At 46.5% G+C, this 19,528-nt stretch overlaps 1 protein-coding gene and 1 long non-coding RNA gene across 2 annotated transcripts in view; one reads left to right on the top strand and one right to left on the bottom strand.

Annotated features, from left to right (window-relative positions):
• MNAT1 (MNAT1 component of CDK activating kinase) overlaps positions 1-19,193 on the bottom strand; it is a 130,492-nt gene extending 111,299 nt beyond the window's left edge. Inside the window, exon 1 of the mRNA XM_044272019.1 lies at positions 19,055-19,193. Coding sequence (XP_044127954.1) covers positions 19,055-19,143 — 89 coding nt within the window. The 5' untranslated portion in view covers positions 19,144-19,193. The remainder of the gene's footprint in view (positions 1-19,054) is intronic.
• Positions 1,122-19,322, top strand: LOC122921784. The gene is made up of 2 exons (XR_006387064.1): positions 1,122-1,239; positions 19,166-19,322. It is a non-coding gene; the product is annotated as an uncharacterized LOC122921784 (long non-coding RNA).
• Positions 19,323-19,528: the final 206 nt, after the last annotated feature.

The raw sequence follows: 19,528 nt of genomic DNA on the forward strand, positions 1-19,528 counted from the left end.
CTGCACAGCAAAGAAAAAGACAGAAGAGATGCCGGCTGCGCGAACAAGTGGATTAAGGTGAGTTACATTTATTAATTTTTTTAACCCCTCCAGCCCTTTTTTTTACTAAGCATTCTGTATTAAGAATGATATTATTTTCCCTTATAACCATGTTATAAGGGAAAATAATAATGATCTGGTCCCCATCCCGATCGTCTCCTACCAACCGTGCGTGAAAATCTCACCACATCCGCACTTGCTTGCGGATGCTTGCAATTTTCACGCAGCCCCATTAAACTTCAATGTGGCCCGCGTTGCGTGAAAAACGCACAAAATAGAGCATGCTGCAATTTTCACGCAACGCACAAGTGATGCGTGAAAATCACCGCTCATGTGCACAGCCCCATAGAAATGAATGGGTCTGGATTCAGTGCGGGTGCAATGCGTTCACCTCACGCATTGCACCCGCCGGAAATCTCGCCCATGTGAAAGAGGCCTAACGAAAACTGCTTCAGTGGTCGGACAAACCCTTTAACCCTTTCATGAATGGGCCCCAAAAAAGGATTGAATATCCAGGCAACTTTTTGTGATTTTGTGCACGTGGTGGTTAAGTGACCCTAGGTTTTTTATTTATTTGACTACCAAAATAATTTTTGCGATTTATTTTTTTACTTGACCTAGGACTTTTTATTAATTTTTTTTATTCATTTTTTTCCCTTTTTTTAGGTTTAATTTGGAGGAAAACTTAATTATTATTAAAAATAAATTTTTTTAATTATAGTAACTAACGCAAAAAATAATTATTGCAATGGGTTCCCTATTTTGTAACAATTGTTTTCATACATAACATGTATAGGTTTGAGCGAACGGGGCAACTATGGTGATGGTTTCTGTCAGCGACTGCATTTTTAAATTATTATTTTTTTTACATTTTTTTAAAAGACCTCTGGAGGACTTTTTTTCTCCCACTGTAACTGGGGCATCCACAGGAGCACCAAATACAGGGGAAAACATAGCTGATCATGGTTTCCTTAGATCCTGCAGCTCTGCTTCTGCCTCTGCCTCAGACACCCCCGGGGGTCACGTGACCGCCGGGACTAACAGCAGCTCTGCGGCTTACTGCTCTCCCCCATGAGCTCGTGCAGCACTGACCTCCCAGCACAGGAGGAGGCAGAAGCGATAATAAACAGCCGGGACCGGGGCTGGATAGAAAGTGACATGACGGACATGACAGGTCAAATACTGAAACATGCATTGGGGGTAAGGAGTTATTGTGGATATTGGAGGGATCAGGAACACCCTTTGTAGATAATCGCTCACATTTGGTATGTCTAATAAGGAAGGTTTGGGAGAAGGTCAAGCAGCTGAAGGTCAAGCAGTCGGAATCACGGAACTTACTCCTTTACGGAACAATCGCAATGTACCTGAATTCCTACATCTCAGAGGATTTATCAAACAATGGCAGTATAGGGGGTGACCAAAATTGGAGATATAATGGAGAAAGGGGTACTCAAAACTTTTAATAAATTACAAGAGGAATACGGTATACCAAAGAGCAGCTTCTACCAGTTTTTACAAATACGGCGCGCATTTAATGAGATGTGTAAAAATGACAATACCAAGATACATAAAGACGCGTCCTTACGGTTAATAGTGGAGATAAAAAAGGGACTATTTCAATGATATATCAAATTTTACTAGATAAATATCTGGAAGCGTTCCCCCTATCCAGAATGAAGGGTTGGGAGAAAGACATAGAGGAAGCCATACCGACAGTATCATTAAGCAAAGGTGGGAAGTTGTCTCAACTTTTCATTGTACACAGAGTCTACAAAACTCCGGTCTTTTTACACCGTATTGGCATCAGGACGGATGCAAAGTGTCCACGATGCCAAGCAGAACCAGCTGATTTATTGCATATGCTGTGGCAATGTTCACAATTAGATGGCTTCTGGTCGGATGTATTGGCAGTGATTCAAAATACCTTTTCACTGCAGATACCTCGGGACTAGAGATGAGCGAACTTCTGTTTTAAGTTCGGCGTCTAAAGTTCGGGGGCGGGTTAGCGGAGAATCCCGATCTGGAACCGGATATGGATTCCGACTTCCGTTGTGGTCCGTGGTAGCGGAATCAATAATGGCCGATTATTGATTCCGCTACCACGGACCACAACGGAAGTCGGAATCCATATCCGGTTCCAGATCGGGATTCTCCGCTAACCCGCCCCCGAACTTTAGACGCCGAACTTAAAACAGAAGTTCGCTCATCTCTACTCGGGACCCAAAAATGTGTGTTCTGGGTTATGTGTCAGATATTGGAAAGGGGGAGACAGATAGGATTGTAGCTGGCCGATTACTATAAGTGGCAAGGAAGTTGATTGCCTTACATTGGATTCAGTCATGCCCTCCAGTCATTGAGGAATTCAGAAGGAAAGTAAACACGATGTTAGTTTATGAGAAAATGGTGTTCAAGAAGAGGGGATGTCCTCAAAAATATGAAAAATTGTGGGGCCGTTGGAGGATTAGCTCCGAATAATACTCAGATAAGTCCATAAAGTGTTGAAGTGGGAGTTGGGGGGAAGGAGGGGTGGGAAGGGTATGTTGCGGTAGTTTTATAATCCACATAGACATTTGTTGTTGTATCATTGTCCAGTGGAATTAACGTTGTATACCAAATTATGTAATACAACATGTGTATATTTGTAACAATGCTTTATTGATGTACATTTCTACAATAAAAATGATCTGATAAAAGGGGGGCGTGGCCTGACCGAGCTAGATGGCGGCTGCTTGAGAGCGGAGCTCCCGCCACTAGATCCTAAGTAAGCCTTGTCACAGCGATACCCGAATCATAAAGATGAAGATTCAGTCCAAAGAACAGATCAGAGCCGCCACTGAACAAAGAAAGGACTCACAGCACCAATCCGACATGGAGAGGTACCTTCAGAAATCGGCACCTACAGGCCCCGGCGCGAACGCCTAAAATGGCGCACAAGCGGCAGGCAGAAGGAGACTCCTGTGGGACCTCGAGTCCTGAAACCTTGCACGAGGACGCGAACGAGGTGAGCGGGCCTCAGGCTGAGTCGGGTGCAGCGGCGCTTACTAGGGACTTTTTAGAGCAAGCGCTACAAAGACCTCTGGCACCCATTGCAGCGGATCTAGCTGCTATAAAGACGGATGTCCGCCATATTGGGGACAGAGTAGAGTCTTTAGAACAGGTACAGGACGCCATGCTCACTTTTAATACGGCGGTCAAAGACACGCTGGGATCCCATACAAGAGCCATGAACACTCTGTTGTTACAAATGGAAGATCAGGAGAATAGAAACCGCCGCCGCAACATCAGGATACGGGGCTTCCCTGAGGCTGCTGACAAGGAGGACTTGGCGCATGTGATGAATGCACTATTCTCCTCATTGTTGGGGCAGGAGAGAGCACAGAACATTACAGTGGAAAGGGTTCATCGTGCATTGAGACCCAAACCAGGTACCTCAGAAAATCCTAGAGACATCATATGCGGCATATTGAGCTACAGGGACACTGAGGAATTGCTGCAAAAAGAAAGAGCATTAAAGGAGGTGACGCTACAAGGAGAAAGTATACAGATCTTCCAGGACCTGGCAGCATCTACCCTCCAAAAAAGGAGACTGCTGAAGCCATTAACGGATCTTCTACGTGCTTCAAAATTCCCATACCGGTGGCTTTTTCCATTCGGCATATTAATAACAGCTGGAAATCGTCGATTCACCGTGAGAGCACCGGCGGACTTAGTCCCCTTTTGGGAAATGATGGGGATCACCCCTGTGGAGATTCCATCCTGGCTGCCGGTTTCTTCAGAAGATGAACTGCCACCTTTACCGGCGAGTATCCCATGGATGCAGCCAAAGCAACAAAGAAGTGGAAGGAACAGGAAAGTGGCAAGTAGAGGCATGGATATATGACCCTATAGCAGACACATGTGGCTTGAGTTCGCGCATATGGCGGAATGGACTTACTTCCCTTGTGTGCTTGAGGGAGAGGTATTATCTGTACTGCTTAAATGTTCTTATTTCACCCTTCTTTAACATATGATTTACTGCACTTTTTGGGCTGTTAGATGTGCTCTGGTTTTCCGCAAAACATGCTTAGTTTATTTATAAGACTATCAAGAGCACTGTTAATGTTCAAAAGAAATGTTCAATTTAGGGCTGCAGCTAACGATTATTTGAATAATCGATTAGTTGCCGATTAATTTCTACGATTAATCGGCAAAAACGACAAAATTACAAAACAGGTTTATATGATCTTACTTGAAAAAATATGTTCAAAGGCCATATTAAAACAAATTGTGGACGACACTATTATGGGGGATCTGTGGACGGCGCAGTTATGGAGAGAGGGATCTGTGGACGGCGTAGTTATGGAGAGGGGGATCTGTGGGTGGCGTAGTTATGGAGAGGGGGATCTGTGGGTGGCGTAGTTATGGAGGGGGATCTGTGGGCGGCGTAGTTATGGAGAGGGGGATCTGTGGGCGGCGCAGTTATGGAGAGGGGGATCTGTGGGTGGCGCTGTTATGGAGAGGGGGATCTGTGGACGGCGCAGTTATGGAGAGAGGGATCTGTGGACGGCGTAGTTATGGAGAGGGGGATCTGTGGGTGGCGTAGTTATGGAGAGGGGGATCTGTGGACGGCGTAGTTATGGAGAGGGGGATCTGTGGGTGGCGTAGTTATGGAGAGGGGGATCTGTGGGCGGCGTAGTTATGGAGAGGGGGATCTGTGGGCGGCGCAGTTATGGAGAGGGGGATCTGTGGGCGGCGTAGTTATGGAGAGGGGGATCTGTGGCCGGCGCAGTTATGGAGAGGGGGATCTGTGGCCGGCGCAGTTATGGAGAGGGGGATCTGTGGGCGGCGCAGTTATGGAGAGGGGGATCTGTGGGCGGCGCAGTTATGGAGAGGGGGATCTGTGGGCGGCGCAGTTATGGAGAGGGGGATCTGTGGGCGGCGCAGTTATGGAGAGGGGGATCTGTGGGCGGCGCAGTTATGGAGAGGGGGATCTGTGGGCGGCGCAGTTATGGAGAGGGGGATCTGTGGGCGGCGCAGTTATGGAGAGGGGGATCTGTGGGCGGCGCAGTTATGGAGAGGGGGATCTGTGGGCGGCGCAGTTATGGAGAGGGGGATCTGTGGGCGGCGCAGTTATGGAGAGGGGGATCTGTGGGCGGCGCAGTTATGGAGAGGGGGATCTGTGGGCGGCGCAGTTATGGAGAGGGGGATCTGTGGGCGGCGCAGTTATGGAGAGGGGGATCTGTGGGCGGCGCAGTTATGGAGAGGGGGATCTGTGGGCGGCGCAGTTATGGAGAGGGGGATCTGTGGGCGGCGCAGTTATGGAGAGGGGGATCTGTGGGCGGCGCAGTTAGGAGAGGGGGATCTGTGGGCGGCGCAGTTATGGAGAGGGGGATCTGTGGGCGGCGCAGTTATGGAGAGGGGGATCTGTGGGTGGCGCTGTTATGGAGAGGGGGATCTGTGGATGGCGCTGTTATGGAGAGGGATCTGTGGGTGGCGCTGTTATGGAGAGGGATCTGTGGGTGGCGCTGTTATGGAGAGGGGGATCTGTGGGTGGCGCTGTTATGGAGAGGGGGATATGTGCACTGTTATGGGCATAACAGTGCACAGATCCCTTTCCTCATAACAGTGCACAGATCCCCCTTCCCATAGCAGTGCTATACACAGACCCCCCCTCCCCATAGCAGTGCCATAGACAGATCCTCCCCCCTCCCCATAGCAGTGCTATACACAGACCCCCCTCCCCATAGCAGTGCCATAGACAGATCCTCCCCCCTCCCCATAACAGCCCCGATGCTTATAAGTCGGACTAATCACGTCTGCATCTTTATTTTACCTTTTTACAATGACGCTCCTGTAACAGCCAGGCAGAGCGGACGGCGGCGTAACGTCACTCACTCACGTGACGCACCTGCTCCGCCCACCTCATGAATGAAGGAGGCGGAGCAGGCGTGTCACGTGAGTGAGTGACGTTACGCCGCCGTCCGCTCTGCCTGGCTGTTACAGGAGCGTCATTGTAAAAAGGTAAAATAAAGATGCAGGGACCGCCCGCCCGCCCGCATAGCAACGAATCGGCGATTATTCGATAACTGGATTCGTCGACAACGAATCCAGTTATCGAATATAATCGATTACATCGATTAATCGTTGCAGCCCTAGTTCAATTGGAATTACATATGCTGAGATTAGTGTTGCAGATGTAGGGTAATATCAGAAGGATCTAGGCCGATCAGGATATGCTTCTGGTACATATTTCCACCCCCCGGGTACTGAGCCCTACCCAGGACTCTGACCCATTGGTATCACTGTTGGTGTTTTACACTATGTATTGTCTAATAAGTTCGAAGTTCTTTATGTTACACACTCCATACTTGGTCCTGATCAGTTTTAGCTGGATGTCTTCTACTATACAACACAAAAATGGCACCGTTAGTCATTAATATAGCAACATTTAATGTACACGGATGCAAGGGCCCAGTAAAAAGAAGTCGGATTTTTAGGTCTATTAAGTCGGCTCTAGTAGATATTATTATGCTACAGGAGACCCACTTCACAGCTAGTCATATCCCTAACCTAGGTAACTCTAACTTTCACTATTGGTTTCACGCATGCTCGGATAGGAATGCGTCCAAAGGGGTCAGCATAGGTTTGCGGAAGTGCGTCCCTTTTGCTTTCCACTCACAGCTGATTGATCCAGAAGGTCGCTATTTATTACTAAACTGTGAGATAGGCCACACCAAATTTACACTATGCAATTTATATGCCCCCAATGTCAGAACCGTACAGTGGATGCTAGAAACATTAGATAAAATCTCTGCTTTTGCATTCGGCAAGGTCTTACTGGGGGGGAGATTTCAATGTGACTCTGAATCCGTTATTGGATTCATCAACCCAAAGATCAGTGGTTTCATTTAAGGCCCTGAGAACCCTACAAATGCGGTTGAAAGCACTACAATTAGTGGACGTCTGGCGCTCTATACATGGGATTGATAGGGACTACACATTTTACTCTAATCCGCACAGGTCGTACCAGAGATTGGACTACCTCATGTTTCCAGAGAATAGTTTGCCACTAGTGATATCCACTAAAATAGATAGTATAATAGTGTCGGATCACGCAATGGTGTTGTGTGCCTTTCAGCTTCCGGAGCTAGTTGGGAGAGAATGGTCCTGGAGACTTAATCATACTATTCTTGACACACAAGCCCATGTGGAGTCGATTGCGAAAAAATTGCAAGACTATTTTGAATTAAATGTTGACACGGCTACGTCACCGGCTATCTCCTGGGAGGCACACAAGGCGGTAATACGGGGAGAATTCATTGCGCTAGGTACACATATTAAGAAAAATAGGAACAAACGCATACTGGAGCTTCTAACGCAAATATCTCAGATAGAAAGAGCACATAAAAGATCGCTAGCCGCAAAAGAGTTTGAACAGCTTGTATCACTCAGGCAAGAATTGAAGTCGGTACTTAACGTTAAAGTGGCCAGGGCATATCTACGGGTTAAACATAAACATTATATTCATGGCAATAGGGGAAGTAAAGTTATGACGGCGATGATAAAAAAGAGGGAGGAGCAGTCCTATATTAAACAAATGAGGTCAGCGGATGGCCTTATCTCCACAGACACCAAGGCTATATCTAAGGTGTTTCACGAGTACTATCAGGACTTGTATAATATAAGGCAGGGAGACTCTAAAGAAGTTCACAAGGACCGACAGGACAAGACAGCTTCATTCTTGCAAAAGCTCCGCTTGCCAGCCCTACCAGACGCAGGCAAGGAGGCACTGGTGGCTCCGGTGACCATAGAGGAGGTTAAGAAAGCCTTAAAGTCGACCCCTAAAGGCAAGAGTCCAGGGCCGGACGGCCTGACTATTGCCTATTATAAAAAGTTTTTCACTATATTGGGCCCACATCTGGTCTCACTGTTCAATTCCTTGCTGACTGGGACTGCTCTCCCTAAACAGTCGTTAGAAGCTCACATTACGGTCCTGCCTAAGCCTGGGAAGGACTTAAATCTTCCATCTAGTTATCGTCCAATATCCTTGCTTAACGCGGACATCAAGCTTTGGGCAAAGATTTTGGCATACCGCATAGCAACTTGGTTGGGGGACCTGGTCTCACCGGAACAGTCTGGGTTTGTGGGTGGGAGGGAGTGCAGGGACAGCACATTTCGGGTAATACAGGCACAGCAGTATGCTTTGAATCACGGTCAGAAGCTTACCCTGTTGAGCACAGATGCCGAAAAGGCATTCGACAGAGTCGATTGGCACTTTATGGAAGCTACATTGGGCAAATTTGGGTTTCCCTCTCAGTTTATAACCGCTGTGCTGTCGCTGTACTCCTGCCCCACGGCAAGAATTCGCATAAATGGTGTTCTCACGCCTCTTTTTGAAATATGAAATGGGACCCGACAGGGCTGCCCACTCTCACCTACCCTTTTCATCCTATGTTTGGTGACCCTGTTACAGGCCATTAGGCAGGATAAGGATATACAGGGATTAAGTATTGGGTTCCAGCCTCACACTATAGCCGCATTCGCGGATGATATGCTGCTTTTACTCTCAGATCCGATAGTAGCTTTCCCTGCTTTGTTGAGGCAACTGGATGAATTCGGTTTTGCGTCCAATTTTAAAATAAATCTGGCCAAATGTGTAGCTATGGGTATTAACACCCCTCAGACGACAATTGCCCACCTCAAAAAGAACTATCCTTTCCAATGGGAAAACGAACACATCAAATACTTAGGGGTGCAAATCACTAGAGACCCGGATAAACTTTTTTCCCAGAACTATCCCCAACTTCTGGCGGATATCAGAATTCAACTAAAAGAGTTGAAAATTCCTTTCCTGACATGGTTAGGGAGGAAAAATGTTCTCAAAACTTATGTACTCCCCAAATTGCTGTATTTAATGCAGGCATTGCCAGTGCATTTGCCCCACCACTTCTTGACACAGATCAGAAAAACATTTTCGGCATTTGTATGGAATCAGGCTAGACCTAGACTCGCCTACCGAAGGCTGATTCTTCCTAGATCCAAAGGAGGTTTTAATTTACCTGATGTTAGTAGTTATTATAAGGCTATACAAATGAGATTGCATTCGGAGATAATCAGCCCCAAGGTTAATAAATTGGGATGCCTGATTGCTAGGAAAATATTGGGATCAAAGGCGTTAGCACTACTATGGGATATAAGTGGTTCTTCACAACATCACTTTAAGACACCTACATCCTTGAAAGGAGTGATGGAGTGTTGGCGCATCATGGCTAGACATCTAGGCAATTCCACATCCATATCACCTTTCACGCCTATCAAACTCCTACCCTACTTGTTAAATGCGGATTTCCGTGACGACATGGGTTTATGGGCCTCATTGGGTGATATAGCAACTGGAGACGTACTCACTGACCGCCAAATACCGGAGGTGTTGGCCTTAAAAACTAGATTTCGGCATATTCCTTGGACTATCCCACAATACTATCAATTTAAATGGTATTGTAAGTTATACTTATCCTCCTCACAAAGCAATTATATCCCCACTTGGTATGATGGGGTATGGAACCAGACTGCGGGTAAGAAAGGCACGATATCTCTACTTTACAGGAAACTCTTAGAGTTTGGCTCAGACGCTAGACCCTGGATTATTGAACAATGGGAGGAGGAGATAGGACAGCCCTTGAATGATGAAACCACAAGTAAAATATTATCCCAATCTCATGGTCAGTCAAGATGTATTAAATTGCAGGAAAATTCCTACAAGATAATAACCAGATGGTATAAAACCCCGGCACTATTGCACTCTATCTCTCCTTCCAACTCTGCGGAATGCTGGAGGTGTGGTATAGACAAGGGAACCATGTACCACATATGGTGGACTTGCCCTCTTATATCAGTATACTGGGATGGGATATCTAAAGCAGTCCAGGAAATCTGTCAACTAAGTTCACCTATCACCCCGACGGTGGCTCTTATGAATTTACCTGACCACAACTATACACTTGTCAAACACTCGCTGTCGGCTCACCTGATCTCCGCAGCAAAACTGCTCATACCAAAATATTGGCTCTCAGCGAATGTCCCCAGCTTACGTGAGTGGGTAAATAAAGTGCAGGAGATATGTCAACTTGAGGAGCTGACGAGCTGGGAGACAATGTCCCATGATAAATTTACCTTGAACTGGGCTAAATGGGTAGATTGGCACAATGAACGCTATGGGCGATAGAATTCAAAGTAGGGCTTTCATAAATGGAGACATGAGAATGACGGAGCATAATTCAAGGGAAGGGCTAACTACGGAAGATCATCCAGTTGACAAAATGTTGGTTATGAGGGCCAGATATCGAAATGTTGTAATGACATATTGAAATGTTGTAAGACGTGTTGTTCAATATTATATGGACTGATTTACACGCCTGTTGATTTAAGATTTGATTTAAGATTTCTTTGATTGACATCCTAAGAAATTTGCAATAGAATGTTTGCAATATTTAATATGCTTCACTGTGAGATAAGCTAGATGACCATTGTCTGTGTATGGAGTACTATGGTTCTGTTTTCTATTGATGTAAACTTGCATTTGAAAACAATAAAATAAGATTGAAAAAATAAATAAAAAAATGATCTGATAAAAAAAAAAAAAATGCCGGGACCCCACCTACTCCTGCTAGGTAGCAGGAGCTCTAATCCCAGCACTGATCAGCGCTGTCTGAATGTTTATATATGTGCTATCTGCACAGGGCATGTGCAGATAGCATGTATATACCCAGTAGACAGTCGGGTAGGGGTTAATATGGCATACATGATTAGCAGATTTGCACATGATAAACTCCCCCCCCCCCCAAAAAAACAAATCCACACCTTGCCCAGGACACACACGAGGGAAGGTCAAAATCTAAGGGTTCTGTGAAACAGAAACAAAAAGGAAGTTTCTAAAAAAAAAATAAAAAAAAAATCTTTAAACTCAACAGAAATGACACGGTTAATAGAGGGACTGCTTGAGGTGGTCTCACATGGTCACCCAATGACTTCTGGCTCTAAACCTGCTTTCCTGTCTATCAGGAGCGCAGCGTTTGTTGTTTAAACCTGTTTTCTGCGTCTCTGAAGACTGCTGGTTCAGCTGCTAGGCTTTAAAACCATCCACGGACATAAGGGCACGGCAGCTGAACCTGCAGACGGCACAGGGGCTGGAACGCACAGAAGATGCTGAGGCTGCCGGTGTGGTTTTCACGAGTGACGCTACTGCTGGCACCAGCCGGAGACAGTGACTGACTTAAGCGACGAGGAATGCAGTCTTGATAGGGTAAAGCAGGTGTCCGGGTGAATATGACAAGTCAAGGAGCAAGAAGATGCTGTTCATATGGACTGAGCATCATTTGTGGCAATTTATCATGTTTTATTTAGATTACCTCCATCAAACCAACTAAGATTAAAAAGGGGTTGTCTGTTTTTTACTATTGATCCCCTATCCTCAGAATAGGTCAGAAATATCAGATCAGCGGTGGTCCGATTCCCGACACCCCCGCCGATAAGCTGTTTGAAGAGAAGGCAGCGCTTATACGAGCACTGCCTTCTCTGCTCTGTTTACCAGCTCACGGCTGCAATAGCAGTGGTGGGCAGGTGTAATTACAAGTATGACGTCCCTATTCACTTCTATGGGACGGCACTGTAGTATTCACTTGAACAGACAGTGAAAGGGGATGCCATACTTGTAATTACACCTGCTCACCACTGCTATTGCTGCAGTGAGCAGGTAAACAGAGCAGAGATGGAAGTGCTCGTATAAGCGTTGCCTTCTCTTCAAACAGGTAAATAGAGCAGAGAAGGCAGTGCTGATCGGCAGAGGTGCCGGGAGTTTTACTCCACCGATCTGATATTAATGACCTATCCTAAGGATAGGTCATTAATAGCAAAAAGCGGACACCCCCTTTAACAGCTGACAACCACTGCTGATTGTCAGGTACAGCATAGTGAGGTAAAAGGATAAAAAGGTACTTTTATGTCTTTACATCATCTCTGACATAGTCCAAAAACGTGGCCTCAGCTCTATACGACAAGGCAATGGAGGCAATGTATTAACCCCTGCCTGATGTCGCCATGTTCTGTTTTTTTACCCCTTGCCTTCCAAGAGCCATAACTTTTTATTGTTTTCTTCACACAGACGTATGAGGGCTTGTTTTTTGTGGGACAAGTTGTACTTTCTAAAGACACCATTTAGTATTCCACATGATGTACTGGGAAGCTGGAAAAAATCTAAATGTGGTGGAATTGGGGAAAAAAACTTAATTACCACACTGCTTATGCGTTTCATTTTTATGGCGCTTTATAGACACATTCAAGTCACTTTATTATGACCGCCAGCTAATATCTGCCGTGTGCAGCACGGGCAGCAGCTAGACGGGCTGGGAGTGACTACATAAGGTCCTGGTAGGTGGTCACAGGTATGTGGACCCAGCTGCTGGACGGTGCGTGGGAAGGTTCCATACAGCAAACACGACCATCCAGGGGGTCCCACAGATGCTCAAATCATGTTTTAATGTTTGACATATTTTTAAAGAATTCTTGCTAATGTTATTATTCATTGTCCATGTTAATATCTATTTTTTAATAAAATGCTAAAATCCTGCAGTTTTCACACTGACCGCTATGCCTAATAATAGGAGCCACTTCTTGGTCTGTACAGATCACTTTACTCCAGTCACCTGCTTATCATTACAGGCAGGATTACAATGACAGATATCAGGCGCATTTTCCGTTATATAGTACGTGAACCTTTTTTTTCTGTTCGGTTATTTAAATAATTTTTGTGCCTTATGATACATAGGGCTTTATTTTGATCTTATTTAATTTATTAATTTTTTTACACCTAGGAAAATGTAAAAAAAAGAAAAATTTAATTTTTTATGGTTAAAAGCAGGGCTGTGGAGTCGGAGTCGGAGTCAATTTTGGGTACCTGGAGTCGGAGTCGGCAAAAAATGAACCGACTCCGACTCCGACTCCTACTAAATTTAAATTGGAATAAAAAAATAAAAAAGCAAGTTTAAATGTCCGAATTCATAAACAGTTATAATTAATGACTTCTCTACTGTAAGAATAAAGGTCAATGCATGCAGTGCCTCACGTAACCGCAAAACAAACGCGTTCAGTGATGTGAAGAAGCATGCTTTTCATATGCTTCACTATATGGTACGCAATGCACAATTAGGAGTGGCAATACATATACTTTGCATTGTGTTGTGTTCTGATGTTACAGGGAACACAATGCCCATGGTTTACCTAGCCTCTCACTGATAAGGGATTAAGTAAATATGTGTTTTGCAGGACTAGAGACACTTGTATAAGTGAAGGGAATGGAGGGTCAATAGTTCAAGACTGAAGCTGTAAACCATGGATGTCAAACTCATGGCCCTCCAGATGTTGCAAAACTACAACTCCTATCATTCCCTGATAGCTGTAGTATGCCCAGGCATGATGGGAGTCTTAGCCAGGCTATGAGCTGTGCGCTGCGATTGGCCAGCAGTGCAGCAACGGACACGCCTCCTACAAGAAATCAGTCAGAGGGAGCGCAGACACCGGAGCCTATACCGGGCGAACGGAGCGGCGCCCAGACTTACTAGTAAGTGCAGGGGGACCCCTGGGCGCCGCTCTGCCCACAGGTATAGTTAGTTTTTTGTTTGTAGAGTAGTGAAAGGTCCTCTTTAAACATGACTATGGGATTCTTCTAGGGAAATCATGTTTTAAAATAAATGTCCCTTCTTGGATCCTCCCACTGCCCTGTCTTCAGCAGAAGATCAGCACACAAAGGAGAAGGCAGCAGCTTCTGCCCAACTACCTCTCTGTGCTAGAAGAGCTTAGAAGAACTTCTTTCTTTCCTTCAAGGAATGTATAAAATACATTTGCATATTAAATACAGAGGAGTCGGAGTCGGAGTCGGAAGTACAAAAAACTGAGGAGTCGGAGTCGGAGTATTTATCTACCGACTCCACAGCCCTGGTTAAAAGCACAACACAGAACTCATTTTATTAATGATGTCTCCTTGACATATAGGTTGTATTTGGTTATGGTTGTCAGGCACGGGAGCTAGAAGCTGCAGTGCAGCAGGCTCAGGCTTATTTTTTTTTTTTTTTTTTTTTTTTTTTTTAAATCAATGCTTTATTCTTGTACAGCTCTCCAGAAAAAGCGACATTACAGGGGGGGCACATACTTTCATGTACAAAAACGACATACATGCAAAAGCTCCAAAATGCTCCAAAATACATATGCATTCCATTCCCATACCAGAGAGCAAGCTGTGGTTTTCTTTCGGTCATGGGATGTGGAGCAAAACGGATCCGTCATGACCCACAATGCAAGTCAACGTGGACGGATCTGTTTAAGGCCTCTTTCACACTTGCGTTGTCCGGATCCGGCGTATACTCCACTTGCCGGAATTACACGCCAGGTCCGGAAAAACGCAAGTGTACTGAAAGCATTTGAAGACGGATCCGTCTTCAAAATGCTTTCAGTGTTCCTATGGCACCCAGGACGCTATTAAAGTCCTGGTTGCCATAGTAGGAGCGGGGAGCGGGGGAGCGGTATACTTACAGTCCGCGCGGCTCCCGGGGCGCTCCAGAGTGACGTCAGAGCCATGCCATGCGATCACGTGATCCATGCGCTTGGGGCGCCCTGACGTCACTCTGGAGCGCCCCGGGAGCCGCACGGACGGTAAGTATGCTGCTCCCCCGCTACACTTTACCATGGCTGCCAGGACTTTAGCGTCTCGGCAGCCATGGTAACCACTCTAAAAAAGCTAAAGGTAGGATCCGGCAATGCGCCGAAACGACGTTTAGCTTAAGGCCGGATCCGGATCAATGCCTTTCAATGGGCATTCATTCCGGATCCGGCCTTCCGGGCCTTGCGGCAAGTCTTCAGGATTTTTGGCCGGAGCAAAAAGCGCAGCATGCTGCAGTATTTTCTCCGGCCAAAAAACGTTCCGTTCCGGAACTGAAGACATCCTGATGCATCCTGAACGGATTTCACTCCATTCAGAATGCATGGGGATAATCCTTATCAGGATTCTTCCAGCATAGAGCCCCGACGACGGAACTCTATGCCGGAAGACAAGAACGCAGGTGTGAAAGAGCCCTAACTCTGACACAATAGAAAACGGATCCGTCCCCCATTGACTTTCAATGGAGTTCATGACGGAGCCGTCTTGGCAATGTTAAAGATAATACAACCGGATCCGTTCATAACGGATGCAGACGGTCGTATTCTCAGTAACGGAAGGTTTTTGCTGAACCCTGCCGGATCCAGCAAAAACGCTGGTGTGAAAGTAGTTTAAAACCTCCATGTGCCAAAACAACTTGAAAAACGCTACGAAAACGCTGAGCAATTCAGGCTTTTTTTTGCTCAAAAACACCAGGACAAAAACTGTGTGTAAAGGAGCCTCTATGAGTTTTTTTTTCTTCATGGTGTTTTTTTGGTCACACATTTTTGCCACGCATTTTTTTCTTCCTAGTCCTAAGTCTATAGGAAGACATCTAAAGAAAAAAAACGTACCCAGACCTAGGGTTGGGCGATATACTGGTATCACGATATACCGCAGTATAAAAAAATGACGATATGGCGATATCACTGTTTCCTAATCACCGCGGTATTTTGTGACATCATAGAAGCGGTCATGTGTGCTGACCGCTTCAAAATCTGCGGCCGCGGCCGCCCGTCCCAGCATGATTCTATACCAATTACTGCCCGCAGCGGCTACCCTGGCTCCTCCATGCAGGCTCTGCCCAGACGTCTGACATCGGAATCAGATGACAGGCGAGGCTGCGCAGCGCAGGACAGGACAGGAGCGCCACCAACACTTCTGCTTACAGCCTGCAATACACCTTCTAGTAGCAGATGATACACAAGATTACTATAAACCACTCGTTCTGGTACAGAATTAACCCTGTAATGTTTTTGTTGTTACTAGAAGTCAATCGACTAGTTAGATACCCGAAATGGTGAAAAATTACATATAAAAGTAGAACAATTAACGTCTCCTTGTGGCTGCCTGGCTGTCCCCATACAGTATAATGTCTTCTTGTGGCTGCCCCCATACAGTATAATGTCTCCTTGTGGCTGTCCCCATACAGTATAACGTCTCCTTGTGGCTGTCCCCAATTATAACGTCTCCTTGTGGCTGCCCCCATACAGTATAATGTCTCCTTGTGGCTGCCCCCATACAGTATAATGTCTCCTTGTGGCTGCCCCCATACAGTATAACGTCTCCTTGTGGCTGTCCCCAATTATAACGTCTCCTTGTGGCTGCCCCCATACAGTATAACGTCTCCTTGTGGCTGCCCCCATACAGTATAATGTCTCCTTGTGGCTGCCCCCATACAGTATAATGTCTCCTTGTGGCTGCCCCCATACAGTATAATGTCTCCTTGTGGCTGCCCCCATACAGTATAACGTCTCCTTGTGGCTGCCCCCATACAGTATAACGTCTCCTTGTGGCTGCCCCCATACAGTATAACGTCTCCTTGTGGCCCCCATACAGTATAACGTCTCCTTGTGGCTGCCACCATACAGTATAACGTCTCCTTGTGGCTGCCTGGCTGCCCCCATACAGTATAATGTCTTCTTGTGGCTGCCCCCATACAGTATAACGTCTCCTTGTGGCTGCCCCCATACAGTATAACGTCTCCTTGTGGCTGCCCCCATACAGTATAACGTCTCCTTGTGGCTGCCCCCATACAGTATAACGTCTCCTTGTGGCTGCCCCCATACAGTATAACGTCTCCTTGTGGCTGCCCCCATACAGTATAACGTCTCCTTGTGGCTGCCCCCATACAGTATAACGTCTCCTTGTGGCTGCCCCCATACAGTATAACGTCTCCTTGTGGCTGCCCCCATACAGTATAACGTCTCCTTGTGGCTGCCCCCATACAGTATAACGTCTCCTTGTGGCTACCCCCATACAGTATAACGTCTCCTTGTGGCTGCCCCCATACAGTATAACGTCTCCTTGTGGCTGCCCCCATACAGTATAGTGTCTCCTTGTGGCTGTCCCCATACAGTATAACGTCTCCTTGTGGCCCCCATACAGTATAGTGTCTCCTTGTGGTTGTCCCCATACAGTATAACGTCTCCTTGTGGCTGCCTGGCTGTCCCCATACAGTATAACGTCTCCTTGTGGCTGCCTGGCTGTCCCCATACAGTATAATGTCTCCTTGTGGCTGCCTGGCTGTCTCCATACAGTATAATGTCTCCTTGTGGCTGCCTGGCTGTCCCCATACAGTATAATGTCTCCTTGTGGCTGCCTGACTGTCTCCATACAGTATAACGTCTCCTTGTGGCTGCCTGGCTGTCCCCATACAGTATAACATACAGTATAATGTCTCCTTGTGGCTTCCCCCATACAGTATAACGTCTCCTTGTGGCTGCCCCCATACAGTGTACCGTCTCCTTGTGGCTGCCCCCATACAGTGTACCGTCTCCTTGTGGCTGCCCCCATACAGTGTAACGTCTCCTTGTGGCTGCCCCCATACAGTATAACGTCTCCTTGTGGCTGCCCCCATACAGTAGAAACGTCTCCTTGTGGCTGCCCCCATACAGTAGAAACATCTCCTTGTGGCTGCCCCCATACAGTAGAAACGTCTCCTTGTGGCTGCCCCCATACAGTAGAAACGTCTCCTTGTGGCTGCCCCCTTACAGTAGAAACGTCTCCTTGTGGCTGCCCCCTTACAGTAGAAACGTCTCCTTGTGGCTGCCCCCTTACAGTAGAAACGTCTCCTTGTGGCTGCCCCCTTAGAGTAGAAACGTCTCCTTGTGGCTGCCCCCTTACAGTAGAAACGTCTCCTTGTGGCTGCCCCCTTACAGTAGAAACGTCTCCTTGTGGCTGCCCCCTTACAGTAGAAACGTCTCCTTGTGGCTGCCCCCTTACAGTAGAAACGTCTCCTTGTGGCTGCCCCCTTACAGTAGAAACGTCTCCTTGTGGCTGTCCCCATACAGTGTAACGTCTCCTTGTGGCTGCCCCCCATACAGTGTAACGTCGCCTTGTGGCTGCCCCCATACAGTGTAACGTCTCCTTGTGGCCCCAAAGTGTTTTTTTCTTCTAAATGGGCATTTATCGCGATATATATCGTTATCACAATAAATTTCCTAATATCGTTCTCGTGGGAATATTTTTGTCATCGTCCAACCCTACCCAAACCACGAAAACACAAGTGAGAAAAACAGCACAAATAACACACTGCTAGTAGAAGGCATGATAATACCCTATTGGCTTTCAACTGACATCTAGTCGAAGCCATTCTCGTCAAGAAAAATGTAGCAACACACTGTAAAATGGCGCCAAAAATACCAGTACAACGTGTTTCCATGGGTATCAGGTATTCATTGCACCATGCTGGGACTTTTAGGGTACCGCGACTTTCATGTAATTTATTTAAATGGTGTCATAATGCGCCATGACGCGACTGTAACACGACAGTCACAAGAAATACATTCAAGTCAGATTTATTTTCGACTATTGTAGCGGAAGCACGTCGCATTGTCACAACATTGAAATACACTGCATGACACACGACACGGTCCCGTTTTGTGTTGAACGACTTTTCTGCGACACATGTCACCGTGCAGCCGTACCCTGAAGGTGAAAATACAGAAACATGGAAGAATGTATGTGGGAAGCGTCCTATGCGTACGCCATAGGGGATGTCACATCATTGTTTTCTGAAAAATGTGGCTTTTTGGAGCCGTTTTCCTTTTAGTTTTGCATAATTTTGCAGGTATTTATGCACAGTTTTCCAGGTATTTTTGCACCATTTTCCTTGCATTTTTGAACAATTTTGCAGGTTTTCCTGTATTTCACACAAAAGCAGTGGTTGACACCCCTTATGGCGCAGACATGGGACATTTCACACATACATTCTTACATGGTTTTGTATTTGCACCTTCATACAACGTGATGTGGAACTACAAGTCCCAGCATGGCGCCAGTGGCCCAGACGCGAGGACACGGGATGGCGCTGACAGAAGCACGGCGCAGGACACGGCTGCCACTCACAGGGTATGGCCGCACACGTTCACCATCAGCTTCAGGGACGGGTTGCGGTATTTGGTGGTCTTACACCTCGGGCAGCCCTGGTCATCCATCTCTTCTCATTACTCTCCACAGTTGACGCAGCGGAGCGCTGAGAACACTCTTCCCCCTCAGGAACTGCACCGGGAAGGTTGGTTCCGCCTGTCAGTCTGTTCCGGGTCCCGGCGGCTTCATTCGGAAGATTTCTTCATGAGATTCGTGCAAAAATGAATAAAAATAGCTGACACCTACAGTATAATGTGTGCTGTACATGTGACGAGAGAAAGTCGTGTTATTTTGCGGACTCAGTTTATTAACCCCTTACTACCAGACGCATTTTGAGCGAGGAGGTTGTCTACTCTAATATTAGAAAAAGCGCCACTTTGTCTTTGCAGCTCAGTCTCATGCAAGTGAATGCTGCAATACCAGGCGCAGACTGGAGAGGCGCTGTTTATTCCT

This window comes from Bufo gargarizans, chromosome 11 (genome assembly GCF_014858855.1).
Source record: "Bufo gargarizans isolate SCDJY-AF-19 chromosome 11, ASM1485885v1, whole genome shotgun sequence".
NCBI lineage: Eukaryota > Metazoa > Chordata > Amphibia > Anura > Bufonidae > Bufo > Bufo gargarizans.